General features: G+C 38.3%; 1 protein-coding gene across 3 annotated transcripts in view; it reads left to right on the top strand.

The window, feature by feature from the left end:
* PLEKHA5 (pleckstrin homology domain containing A5) overlaps positions 1-13,906 on the top strand; it is a 243,214-nt gene that overhangs the window by 214,663 nt on the left and 14,645 nt on the right. For all 3 annotated transcript variants that reach the window (XM_044915451.1, XM_044915450.1, XM_044915449.1), the window contains one exon: positions 417-534. In XM_044915451.1, the coding sequence (XP_044771386.1) occupies positions 417-534 (118 nt within the window). The remainder of the gene's footprint in view (positions 1-416; positions 535-13,906) is intronic.

Raw genomic sequence — 13,906 nt, 5'->3', positions numbered from 1 at the left:
TGGAAGCTGGAAATAAGAGGTTTGGGATTAAACAAATAAATGTAAAATGTGGTAAGCTAGAAGAGAATTAAGGAGATAAGGAATAGGGCTAATTTAATTAATACAATATAATTATTTTCAGACCTCAGATGTACTGGGATAAAAAATGTTCTAATGACTTTGTCCCTAATAAGAATATTCTTAATTTGAAAACCAAAACTTTTACTGGTTAAAAATATTTCAGTTTTTTTTCCTATGTTATTTGTAATATATATATATATGTATCAATTATATATATCAATTGTGCCTGTACCCAAGATAGCTGACTGAAGCTTTCAATTTTGGGGGTTTGATTTGAAGCTTTAGAGGTAAACATTATAAAAGAAACTTGTGCCAATTTTTTTTTTTTTTTTGAAATTACATGTCTTCCTTTCAAGGGTCCAGATTATAGACTCTACAAGAGTGAACCAGAGTTAACAACAGTGGCAGAAGTTGATGAATCTAATGGAGAAGAAAAATCAGAACCTGTTTCAGAAATGGAAACTTCCGTTAAAGGTCAGCATTTGGGATATGTTTTATCTCCTGTGTTTTTCAGACATTTTAACAATAAAATCAGTTTATGTGTTGGCCCAGTATATCTATACAAGTCCACAATCCCTTATCTGAAACCTTTGGAATATGATGAGCTTCTGAATTCAGAAGTTTCACGTATTAGGAAGGTAACATGATCCATAAACCATGCATTATATGTCATCTCAGCTAGGCATGAGGCCACATCCCCTTCTGAAATAACGTAATATTTCTGGAATATTCGCCCTAAGAGGAGGGATAAAGACTAAAAAGCTTCGTTATCAGTCCAGGTTAGCTTTTACTGAGAAATAAGTACATTCCAAACTTTTGAAAAGCTTTCCATTTCCTGAGATTTGGGGGTAGGGAGGTTTTGGTTTTCTTCTGTTTGAAAATTGTACATAAAAGATCAAGGGCTGAGGGGTACCCTGCTGGCTCATTCAGTAGAACATGTGACTCTTGATCTTGGGGTCATGAGTTGGACCTCCACATTGGGCGTAGAGTTTACTTAACCAAAAAAAACACATAAATAAACAAATTCCATGACATAGTATTCTTACTGCGTGTACTCTGACTTCTTAAAGTTTAATTATTTTTGGTAATCTCTACACACAATGTGGAGATAGGAGATTGATCAAGATTTGCACACTCTTCCTTCTGAGCCAGCCCAGCACCCCTGATTTTTTTTTTAAATACTGATCATTCTTCAGGGTTGTAAAGAAAAAGGATAGAGGGGCAGTATTCAAGAATAAAAAGATAGAAAAAGCCAGATACAGTGCAATGATTCAACCTTGATTGGATTGTGGTTTGTTTTTAATTCAATTAATTAACATATAATGTATTACTAGTTTCAGAGGTAGAGGTCAGTGACTCATCAGTTTTACATAATACCCAGTGCTCGTTACATCACGTGCCCTCATTAATGTCCATCACCCAGTTACCCCATCCCCTCCAGCAACCCTCAGTTTGTTTCCTAAGATTAAGAGTCTCTTATGGTTTGTCTCCCTCTCTGATTTCATCTTTTATTTTTTCCTGTCTTCCCCCACGATCCTCTGTTTTGTTTCTTAATTTCCACATGAGTGAGATCATATGGTAACTGTCTTTTTCTGATTGACTTATTTCGCTTAGCATAATACCCTCTAGTTCCATCCATGTCGTTGCAAATGGTAATAATTCTCCTTTTTTGATGGCTGAGTAATATTCCATTGCATATATATACCACATCATCTTTATCCATTCATTTGTCCATGGAGATCTGGGCTTTTTCTGTAGTTTGTCTATTGTGGACATCACTGCTATAAACATTGGGGGTTCAGGTGCCCCTTCGGATCACTACATTTATATCTTTGGGATAAATACCTAGTAGTGCAATTGCTAAGTCATAGGGTAGCTCTATTTTTAACTTTTTGAGGAACCTCCATACTGTTTTCCAGACTGGCTGCACCAGCTTCCATTCCCACCAGCAGTGTAAGAAGGTTTCTCTTCCTCCACATCCTCCCCAATATTTGTTGTTTCCTGAGTTGTTCATTTTAGCCATTCTGACTGGTGTGGGGTGGTATCTCATTGTGGTTTTGATTTGTATTTCCCTGACGCCGAGTGATGTGGAGCATTTTTTCATGTGTCTGTTGGCCATTTCTATGTCTTCTTTGGAGAAGTGTCTGTTCATGTCTTCTGCCCATTTCTTGAATGGATTATTTGTTCATTGGGTGTTGAGTTTGATAAGTTCTTTATAGATCTCAGATAACACCCCTTTATCTGATAAGACATTTGCAAATATCTTCTATTTTATATGTTGTCTTTTGGTTTAGTTGACTGTTTCCTTTCATGTACAAGAGCTTTTTATCTCATGAAGTCCCAATAATGCATTTTTGCTTTTGTTTTCCTTGCCTTTGGAGATACGTCTTGCAAGATGTTGCTGGAACTGAGGCCACAGAGGCTGCTGCCTGTATTCTCTTCTAGGATTTTAATGGAATCCTGTCTCACATTTAGAATTTTTATCCCGTTTGAGTCTGTTTTTGTGTATGGTGTAAGGAAATGGTACAGTTTCATTCTTCTGCATGTGACTGTCCAGTTTTCCCAACACCATTTGTTGAAGAGACTGTCTTTTTTCCACTGGATATTCTTTCCTGCTTTGTCGCAGTTTAGTTGACCATAGAGTTGAGGGTCCATTTCTGGGCTCTATATTCTGTCCCATTGTTCTATGTATCTCTTTTTATGCCAGTACCATACTGTCTTGATGATTACAATTTTGTAAGAGAGCTTGAAGTCCGGAATTGTGATGCCACCAACTTTGGTTTTCTTTTTCAACATTCCTCTGGCTATTTGGGGTCTTTTCTGGTTCCATACAAATTTTAGATTATTTGTTCCAGCTCTGTGGAAAACAAGTGGATGATACTTTGATAGGGATTGCATTGAATGTATAAAGTGCAGTCGGTAGCATAGATATTTCAACAATATTTGTTCTTCCAATCCATGAGCATGGAATGTTTTTCCATTTCTCTGTGTCTTCCTCAATTCCTTTCATAAGTGTTCTATAGTTATTAGAGTACAGATCCTTTTCCTCTTTCGTTGGGTTTATTCCTAGGTATCTTATGGTTTTAGGTGCAATTGTAAATGGGATCGATTCCTTAAGTTCTCTTTCTTCTGTCTCGTTTGTGTATAGAAATGCAACTAAAATTGTATTTTTGTGCATTGATTTTATATCCTGCCATGTTGCTGAATTCCTGTATGAGTTCTAGCAATTTTAGGGTGGAGCCTTTTGGGTTTTCCACATAGAGTTGCCATGTCATCTGCTAAGAATAAAAGTTTGACTTCTTTGCTGATTTGGATACCTTTTATTTTTTGTTGTTGTCTGATTGCTGAGGCTGGTGAAAGTAGACATCCCTGTCGTCTTCCTGACCTTAGGGAAAAGCTCTCAGAATGCTATTCACTGTGGGCTTTTCATATATGGCTTTTATGATATTGAAGTATGTTCCCTCTGTCCTACACTGTATAGAGTTTTATTCAAGAAAGGATGCTGTATTTTGTCAGATGCTTTTTCTGCATCTGTTGAGAGGTTCATATGGTTCTTGTTCTTGTCCTTTCTTTTATTAATGTAGTGTATCACATTGATTGATTTGTGGATATTGATCCATCCTTGAAGCCCAGGAATAAATCCCACTTGGTCATGGTGAATAATCCTTTTAATGTACTGTTGGATCCTATTGGCTAGTATCTTGGTGAGAATTTTGACATCCATGTTCATCAGGGATATTGGTCTTTAATTCTCCTTTTTAGTGGGGTCTTTGGTTTTGGGATCAAGGTAATGCTGGCCTCATAAAATGAATTTGGAAGTTTTCCTTCCATTTCTATTTTTTGAAACAGCTTTAGAAGAATAAGTATTAATATTTCTTTAAATGTTTGGTAGAATTCCCCTGGGAAGCCATCTGGCCCTGGACTCTTATTTATTGGGAGATTTTTGATTACTGCTTCAATTTCCTTGCTGGTTATGGGTCTGTTCAGGCTTTCTATTTCTTCTGTTTCAGTTTTGGTAGTTTATAAGTTTCTAGGAATACATCCATTTCTTCCAGATTGCCTAATTTTTTAGCATATAATTCCTCATGATGTGTTCTTATAATTGTATTTCTTTGGTGTTGGTTGTGACCTTTTTTTTTTTTTTTTTAAAGATTTTATTTATTTATTTGAGAGAGAGAGAATGAGAGACAGAGAGCATGAGAGGGAGGAGGGTCAGAGGGAGAAGCAGACTCCCTGCCGAGCGGGGAGCCCGATGCGGGACTCGATCCCGGGACTCCAGGATCATGACCTGAGCCGAAGGCAGTCGCTTAACCAACTGAGCCACCCAGGCGCCCATGATCTTTTTTTTTTTAAGATTTTATCTATTTATTTGGCAGAGAAGAGGGGGCTGGAGAGAGAGAACAGGCAGGGGGCGTGGCAGGGGGAGTGGCAGGGAGAGGGAGAAGCAGACTCCCCGCCGAGCAGGGAGCCAGATGCGGGGCTGGATCCCAGGACCCCAAGATCACGACCCAAGCCAAAGGCAGACTCCCAACCAACCAACCCACCCAGGCACCCCTGATCTCTCCTCTGAAATAAAAATTTAGGTCCTTTCTCTTTTCTTTTTAATAAGTCTGGCCAGGAATTTTTCAGTCTTATTAATTTTTTCAAAGAACCAGCTTCTAGTTTCGTTGATCTGTTCTACTTTTCTTTTGGTTTCTATTTCATTGATTTCTGCTCTAATCTTTATTCTTTTCTGCTGAATTTAGGCTTTATTTGCTGTTCTTTCTCCAGCTCCTTTAGATTGTGTATTTGAGACCTTTCTTGTTTCTTGAGAAAGGCTTATATTGCTATATACTTCCCTCTTAGGACCACCTTTGCTGCATCCCAAAGGCTTTGAACAGTTGTGTTTTCATTTTAATTTGTTTCCATGAATTTTTTTAATTCTTCTTTAATTTCCTGATTGACCCATTCATTCTTTAGTAGGATGCTCTTTAGCCTCCATGTATTTGAGTTCTTTCCAAATTTCCTCTTGTGATTGAGTTCCAGTTTCGAAGCATTGTGATCTGAAAATATGCAGGGAGTAATTCCAGTTTTTTGGTACCAGTTGAGACCTGATTTGTGACCTAGTATGTGATCTATTCTGGATAATGTTCCATGTGCACTCAAGAAGAATATGTACTCTGTTGATTTAGGATGGAATGCTCTGAGTGTATCCATTGTGTCATTCAAAGCCCTTGTTTCCTTGTTGATCTTCTGCTTAGATGATATGTCCATTGCAGTGAGGGGGTGTTAAAATCTCCCACTATCATTGTATTATTATAGATGTGTTTCTTAGATTTTGTTATTAATTGGCTTATATATTTGGCTGGTCCCATGTTAGGGGCATAAATATTTACAATTGTTAGATCTTCTCATTGGATAGACCCTTTAATTATGATATAGTGTCCTTCCTCATTACAGTCTTTGGTTTAAAATCTAATTTGTCTATATAAGGATTGCCACCCCAGCTTTCTTTTGATATCCATTAGCCTGATAAATGGTTTTCCACTCCCTCACTTTCAATCTGGAGGTGTCTTTGGGTCTAAAATGAGTCTCTTGACACACAGCATATCAATGGTCCTTGCTTTTTTGTCTAATCTGCTACCCTGTGTCTTTTGATTGGGGCATTTAACCCATTTACATTCTGAGTAACTAGTGAAAGATACGAATCTAGTGCTATTGTTTTACCTGTAAAGTCACTGTTTCTGTATATTGTCTCTGTTCCTTTCTGGTCTGTGTTACTTTTGGCCTCTCTTTTTGCTTAAAGGATCCCCTTTAGTATTTCTTGCAGGTATGGTTTAGTGATCACAAATTCTTTTAGTTTCTGTTTGTCCTGGAAGCTTTTTATCTCTCCTTCTATTTTGAATGACATCATAGCTTGATAAAGTATTCTTGGCTGCATATTTTTATCATTTAGCACCCTGAATATATCCTGCCAGTTCTTTCTGGCCTGCTAGGTCTTTGTGGATAGATCTGCTGCCAGTCTAATGTTTCTACCCTTATACGTTACAGACCTCTTGTCCCTAGCTGCTTTCAGGATTTTCTCCTTTTTTTTGGAGATTTGCAAGTTTCACTGTTATATTCCATGATGTTGACCTATTTTTATTGATTCTGAGGGGGCGTTCTCTGTGCCTCCTGGACTTGAATGCCTGTTTCCTTCCCTAGATTAGGGAAGTTCTCTGCTATAATTTGTTCCAGTGTACCTTCTGACTCTCTCTCTCCCTCTCTTCTTCTGGGATCCCAATTATTCTAATATTGTTTTGCCTTATGATATCACTTATCTCTCGAATTTTCCCCTCATGATCCAGTGGTTGTTTCTCTTCTTCTCAGTTTCTTTATTCTCCATCATTTGGTCTTCTATATCACTAATTCTCTCTTCTGCCTCATTTATTCTAGCAGTTAGACCCTCCATTTTTTATTGCATCTCAGTAGTAGCCTTTCTTATTTTGGTCTGATTAGATTTTAGTTCTTTTATTTCTCCAGAAAGGGATTCTCTAGTATCTTCTATGCTTTTTTCAAGCCCAGCTGGTAAATTTATAATCGTTATTCTGAACTCTAGTTCCGACTTCTTACTTCTATCCATACTGATTAGGTCCCTGGCAGTCATTACTGCCTCTTCTTCTCTTTTTTGATGTGAGATTTTCCATCTTGTCATTCTTGCAGAAAGTGGTGGCTTTTCTATTTGGAGAGTTGCAGCTATTCTTAGCTTTCTGGTTAAGTTCACAGGTGTTTAGAATGATTTGATAGCTATCTAGCTGAATTCCTGGGACCAGACGAAACTAAGGTCTCCTACTCCTCTGCCATCTTGTACTATCTCTTTTAGATTGTGGTGGGGTTTTTTGTTTTGTTTTGTTTTGTTTTTTAAGATTTTATTTATTTGACAGAGAGAGACACAGTGAGAGAGGGAACACAAACAGGGGGAGTGGGAGAGGGAGAAGCAGGCTTCCCGCAGAGCAGGGAGCCCGATGCGGAGCTCGATCCCACCCTGGGATCATGACCTGAGCCGAAGGCAGACACTTAACAACTGAGCCACCCAAGCACCTAGATTGTGGTTTTAAAAAAATCTCTAGGAGCACCTGGCTGGCTCAGTCAGTGGAGCATGCAGCTCTTGATCTCAGGGTTGTGAGTTTAAGCCCTATGTTGGATGAAGAGATTACTTTAAAAAAAATGATAAGTAAATGTTTTTTGAAGTCTCTAAAGAGATTCTTGGGACAGTTATGGAAATTTAAGTATGTTCTAGAGATTATCAACAGTGTGATATTGTGGTTATATAGGAAAATGTGTACATGTCTCATAAAAAACTGTATGTGTGTGTGTTCACATGCAGTTGACTTGAACAACATAGATTTGAACTATGAGTGTCCACTTAAATGCAGATTTTTTTTTCAATAAATATTGTACAGTACTGTAAATGTATTTTCCATATGGTTGTTTTAATAGGGTTTTCTCTTGTCTAGCTTACTTTATTGTAAGAATACAGTATATAACACATACAACATACAAAATAACATGTTAGTAGTTGCCAGTCAACAATAGGCTATTAATAGTTAATAGCCTAGTTTTTGAGGAATCAAAAGTTATATGCAGTGGCATCTGGCTGGCTCAGTCTATAGAGCATGTGGACTCTTGATCTTGGGGTCGTGAGTTTATGAGAGGAGGAATCCAGTAATTTAAGTGGAGCACTAAAATGCCTTGTGACAGTACAAAGCTCAGAACCTGAACAAATTAGGAATCTGATAGGACACCCCCTCAAGTAAAGCTGGAAACCTCTGAGGGCTATACTCTCAATGAAAACTGATTAATTAGATTTCATCAAAATTTAAAACTCCTCCCCATTAGAATGGGAGAAAATAGTATATATATCATATGACAAAGGCCTTGTATTCAGATTATATAAACAGTCTTGCAAAGCAATAATAAAGACAACCCAATAAAAGTAGGCAAAAGACTTGGAAACAAATAAAGTATACAAACATATGAAAAAGTTTTACAACTGATCAATCATAAATGCAGTTTTGATGCAAATTAAAATCAGTTCACACCTTATGGAATAGCTAAAATTAAGACCTACTACCAAGTGTTTGTTAGGACACGGAACAGTTGGAATTCACACACACTTCTGATGGTGGTATAAGATAGAACAACAGTTTGGTAGTTTCTTACAAAATTAAAATTAAATTAAATATGCAATTATCACATCCAACAGTTCTGCTCCTATATATTTACCTAAAAAAATGGAAACATCATTCCTCAAAAAAAACTTCTACAAGGATTTTTACAGCAGTTTTAATTCATTATAAACAAAAATTGGGGGCAACCCATATGTCTGTAAACAAGAGTATGGATAAACAAGTTATGATATCTTCATATAATGGAATACTCCTCAGCAATTAAAAAACATTGATAGATGTACATGTGTGACTCTCAGCAACTTGTATAAATATGAAAAAAATTACGTTAAGTGAAAGAAGTCAGACATAAAGAGACAGGTATATGATTCCCTTTATATGAAGTCTGAGAATAGACAAAACTAATCTATTGGTGATAGACAACAACAAAACAGTTGCCTTTGGCAGAAGGGTGGGATTGACTGGAAGGGAATTTTGTGGGGTGACGAAGATGGTCTATCTTGATTGAAATGATTACACAGATGTATGCGTATGCAGCTAGGGATAAGAATGCATTTATCAAACCTCACCAGTTGTGCATTTAAGAATTTAAGATCTCTGCATCTTAGTTATACATTTTGCCTCAATAAAACTAGGAAAGAACAGTAAAGACAGAAACTGGAGAGTTTGAGGCACCTGGGTGGCTCAGTTGGTTAAGCATCTGCCTTCATCTCAGGTCATGATAGCGGGGTCCTGGGATTGTTCCCTCCATCAGGCTCCCTACTCAGCGGGGAGTCTGCTTCTCCCTCTGCCCCTCCTCCCCCCTACTCGTGCACTCACTCGCGCGTGCTCTCTCTCAAAAATAAGTAAATAAAATCTTTTTTAAGAAAACAAAAACAGGAGAATTTGCCACTTACTGTCATTTGAGAGAGTTCTGCAGCACTTCATATAGAAGGAAGGTGGTCAGTTATGGAAAGTCTGAGAAGCAGAGAACTAAAATATTTGAAAGCAATAGCATATAAAACAGGAGGAAATTTGTTGGTATTAATATGTTCTGAAGTCCTTGTATTGTTCCAGAGGATGGTAATGATCATGATTACTTTTATACTTTAATAAGCGTGCATGCTTAAGGATAAGATAAAGAAAAGAAATAGACTGTATAGTTTCCAAACTAGAAGGGAAGCAAACCGAACAAGAATCCAAAAGAAGAAAAAGAAAATACAGAGGAAGTGGGAAAAATGTTAAACAAAAAATAGGGTGGGGGCGCCTGGGTGGCTCAGTCGTTAAGCGACTGCCTTCAGCTCAGGTCATGATCCCAAGGTCCTGGGATCAAGCCCCACATCGGGCTTCCTGCTCCGCGGGAAGCCTGCTTCTCCCTCTCCCACTCCTCCTGCTTGTGTTCTCTCTCTCGCTGTGTATCTCTCTGTAAAATAAATAAATAAAATCTTTTAAAAAAAAATAGTGGCAGAAATAAATCTAAATACATGAGTAATTATAATTATAACAAATATAATTAGACTAAATGCTTCTCTTGAAAGAAGGTTGTCAAACTGGATTAAAAATAAAATATAGCTATGTCATGTTTATAAAAACATCTAAAACTTAAAAAATTTAACCTAATGTTGAGGGAAAACATCAGGTTGTAGAAAGATACATAGCATATAGCTCCACATATGTGTAAGTTAAAAATATGCAAAACTGAAAGTTGTTTTTTTTTTTTTTTTAGGAATTCAAATATTACAGAACTATAAAAAAAACGAGGAGGAAGATAAATGCATAATTCGACAGTTAATTACCTCTGAGGAGAGACAGGAAAGGAGAGGGGATTAGGGAGTGTTTTAAGGTCATGATGATGTTTCTAAGCTATGTGATGACCAAATGGGTTGGTCATTCTTTATGCTTGCACATATTTTACACTTAGTCCTTTTTTTTTTTTTTTTTAAAGATTTTATTTATTTATTTGAGACAGAGAGAATGAGAGAGAGAGCACATGAGAGGGGGGAGGGTCAGAGGCAGAAGCAGGCTCCCTGCCGAGCAGGGAGCCCGATGCGGGACTCGATCCAGGGACTCCAGGATCATGACCTGAGCCAAAGGCAGTCGCTTAACCAACTGAGCCACCCAGGCGCCCTACTTAGTCCTTTTTATCTCCTCTGTTTAATAAAAACAGTAGAGGGGAAAGTCGCTTTCATTTATCCAATCAATAATTGTGTAGTAAGTGCTAAGTAAAAATTTGGGTAGTGTATAAGTTAATGAAATATCAGGCATATAGCCATGATTTAGAGAAACTTTTTTTTTTTTTTTGAGAAACTTTTTTTTTTTTTTTTAAAGATTTTATTTTTATTTGAGAGCGAGAATGAGAGACAGCATGAGAGGGAGATGGGTCAGAGGGAGAAGCAGACTCCCTGCCGAGCAGGGAGCCCGATGCGGGACTCGATCCCGGGACTCCAGGATCATGACCTGAGCCGAAGGCAGTCGCTTAACCAACTGAGCCACCCAGGCGCCCTTTTTTGAGAAACTTTTAAAGCAGAGGTTCACAACCAGCCACCTACAAACCAGATCTTTGTTCTCCTTGTTGATGAATACACAATACACGGCCAAGATTAAAAAAAAAAAAAATCAGGGAGTATACAACACTTGAGCAGACACTTCACAAGAGAGTATATTCACATAGCAAATAAGTGTATGAAAAGAAGTGCAGTGTTGGGGCGCCTGGGTGGCTCAGTCGGTTAAGCATCTGCCTTCGGCTCAGGTCATGATCCCAGGGTTCTGGGATCGATCCCCACATCACTCTCCTTGCTCGGCGGGAAGCCTGCTTCTCCCTCTGCCTGCCACTCCCCCTGTTTGTGCTCTCTCTGTGTCTCTCTCTCTCTGACAAATAAATAAATAAAATCTTAAAAAAAAAAAAAGGGCAGTTTTTGTAGTCACAGGGAAATGCAGATTAAAACCACAGTGAGATTCCACTTACGGCATACCACATTGCCCCAGTTAAGACTGGCATTACCCTTTTAAATTATCTAAATGTTTTTAGTAGTAGTTGTAGTAGTTAGTTAGTAGTTTTGTAATTTGTAGTAGTTAGCGGTTTTGCTGGGATTTTCCAGATATACAGTTATGTCATGATTGTAATTTTCCTTTCCTCATTTTATGTATCTTCCTTCTCTGGAGCCGGTAGTTGCACAATGGTGTTAATAGAGAAGGTAGTGGATATCCTAATTCTGTTGTTGACTTAAGTGGAAATGCTTTTAAATTTTTCCCACTGATCATGGTACTGGCTTTGGTGTGGACTATCTACATTGATCATATCGTGGAAGTATCCATTCATTTTCATTTCACTAAAGCTTTCCTTTTTTTTTTTTTTTTTTTTTTAAGATTTTATTCACTTGAGAGAGAGTGAGAATGAGCGGTGGGGAGAGGGAGAAGCAGACTCCCCGCTGAGCAGGGACCAAACGCAGGGTTTGATCCCGGGACCCTGAGATCACAAACTGAGCTGAAGGCAGACACTCAACTGACTGAGCCACCTAGGTGCCCCAAGTTTTCCTTTTTCATGAAAGGATACTGAATTTCATTAAATGCCTTGCTAGCGATCATGTTTTTCTCTTTATATATTAATGTATTGAGTTACATTTACTAGATTTTCTAAATTAAACGATCCATTTGCAGGGCGCCTGGGTGGCTCAGTCAGTTAAGGGTCTGACTCTTCAGCCCAGGTCTTGATCTCAGGGTTATAAGTTCAAGCCCCACATTGGGCTCCACAGTGGGCATGGAGCCTGCTGAAAGAAAGAGGGGGGTGGGGAGAGAGAAATAAAAAAATTTAAAAACCATCCATTTGCATTCCTAACATAAACCTCATTTATGGTGTATTTTTCCTTTAAGGTGCTACTAGATTCTATTTGATAATGATTTATTTCAAACCGTTGAATTAATAGTTATAAATATTTGTAAGTATTAATATTTATGAATAAATGTGGAGTTTTCTTAGCCCACAAAAAAAATGTGTTGGTTGCCACCATTTTTTTTGTTTTAAGATTTTATTTATTTGAGAGAGAGAGAGCATGATCAGGGGAAGGGGCAGAGGAAGAGGGAGGAGAGGCTCCCCACTGAGTGCTGAGCCTGAAGCCGAGCTTGATCCCAGGACCCAGAGATCGTGACTTGAGCCAAAGGCAGACACTTAACTCACTGAGCCACCCAGGCTCCCTGTTGGTTGCCAACATTTAAAGATTGGGATTTTGGGGTGCCCAGGTGGCTCAGTGGGTTAAGCATCTGCCTTCAGCTCGGGTTGTGATCTCATGGTCCTGGGATCGAGCCCCACGTCAGGCTCCCTGCTCAGCAGGGAGTCTGCTTCTACCCCTTCTCCCTGCTCCTTCTCTTTCTCACTCTCTCAAATAAATAAAATCTTAAAAAATAAAAATAAGGGAACATTCCCTGTGGTTAAAAAAAATAGGGACTGTGGGGCGCCTGGGTGGCTCAGTCGGTTAAGCGACTGCCTTCGGCTCAGGTCATGATCCTGGAGTCCCTGGATCGAGTCCCGCATCGGGCTCCCTGCTCAGCAGGGAGTCTGCTTCTCCCTCTGACCCTCCTCCCTCTCGTGCTCTCTCTCAAATAAATAAATAAAATCTTTAAAAAAAAAAAAATAGGAACTTTGTAGCTTTTCTTAAAAACTCAGTAGATCTAGGGGCACCTGGCTGGCTTAGTGGGTAGAACATACAACTCTCTCAATCTCAGGGTTGTAAATTCGAGCCCCACCTTAGGTGTGGAGATTACTTAAAAATAAAAGATTAAAAAAAAAAAAAAAAAACCCTCAGTAAACCTAGCCAGAATGCGCCTGTTTCAACAGCACTGGTTTCCCGGACCTGAGTAGCATCTACTCGCTTCGGGTAGGGTATGGGGGGAAAGTTGCTGTATATCACATGTGTAACATTTTTAATTCCTATGGGCAAAGTGTTTAGAGCATATATAAAATAAGGACTACACCTTATATCTTATTCCATTCTTTTTTCTGGCTCCTATGTAGTCGTAATGCCCCATGATCTGTATTGGATAAATGTGACCAGTCAAGTTTACAGAATTTAGCAATTTAATAAATGACTTTAACTCATCAGTAGGAATTTAATTGAATTGGAAAAAGTAAAGAAGTTGATAATTATTTGTTCCATCAATGCATGTCTTTACTGACAAAAAATACCTTGTCTGACATATGTTCTCTATTCGGTTTGAATTCTTCCTCAAAATTTGCCTCTTAAAACTTAGGTGTTTGGTTTTTTATTTTCTATTTTTAATAATCTCTATACCCACATGGGGCTCGAACTCACAACCCTGAGATCAAGAGGTGAATGCTTTCCCAACTGAGCCAGCTTTGCACCCCTAGGTGTTTGGGTTGTTTGTTTGTTTTTTAACTTATAATCATAAGCTCTCATCTGAATAAATGTCTGAAGTACGCAGATCAATTATGGTATAATTTGTGCCACGTGACTTAAAGTGGGGCTTTTAAAAATGGATCACTAACTGGGATAATAGAGACTTTCTCTTTGAATTGCAAAATTACCTATATTGTGTATCAGTTCAGCTCTTCATATTCTTAAATATACAACCTTATAATATTCATAGAGTTCATAAACAATATTAAAACCTAAACTACAGGGGTGCCTGGGTGGCTCAGTCATTAAGCGTCTGCCTCCAGCTCAGGTCATGATCCCAGGGTCCTGGGATTGAGCCCCACATCAGGA

Source organism: Neomonachus schauinslandi, chromosome 5 (genome assembly GCF_002201575.2).
Source record: "Neomonachus schauinslandi chromosome 5, ASM220157v2, whole genome shotgun sequence".
Classification (NCBI taxonomy): domain Eukaryota; kingdom Metazoa; phylum Chordata; class Mammalia; order Carnivora; family Phocidae; genus Neomonachus; species Neomonachus schauinslandi.
This window is presented reverse-complemented; position numbering and strand designations above follow the sequence as displayed.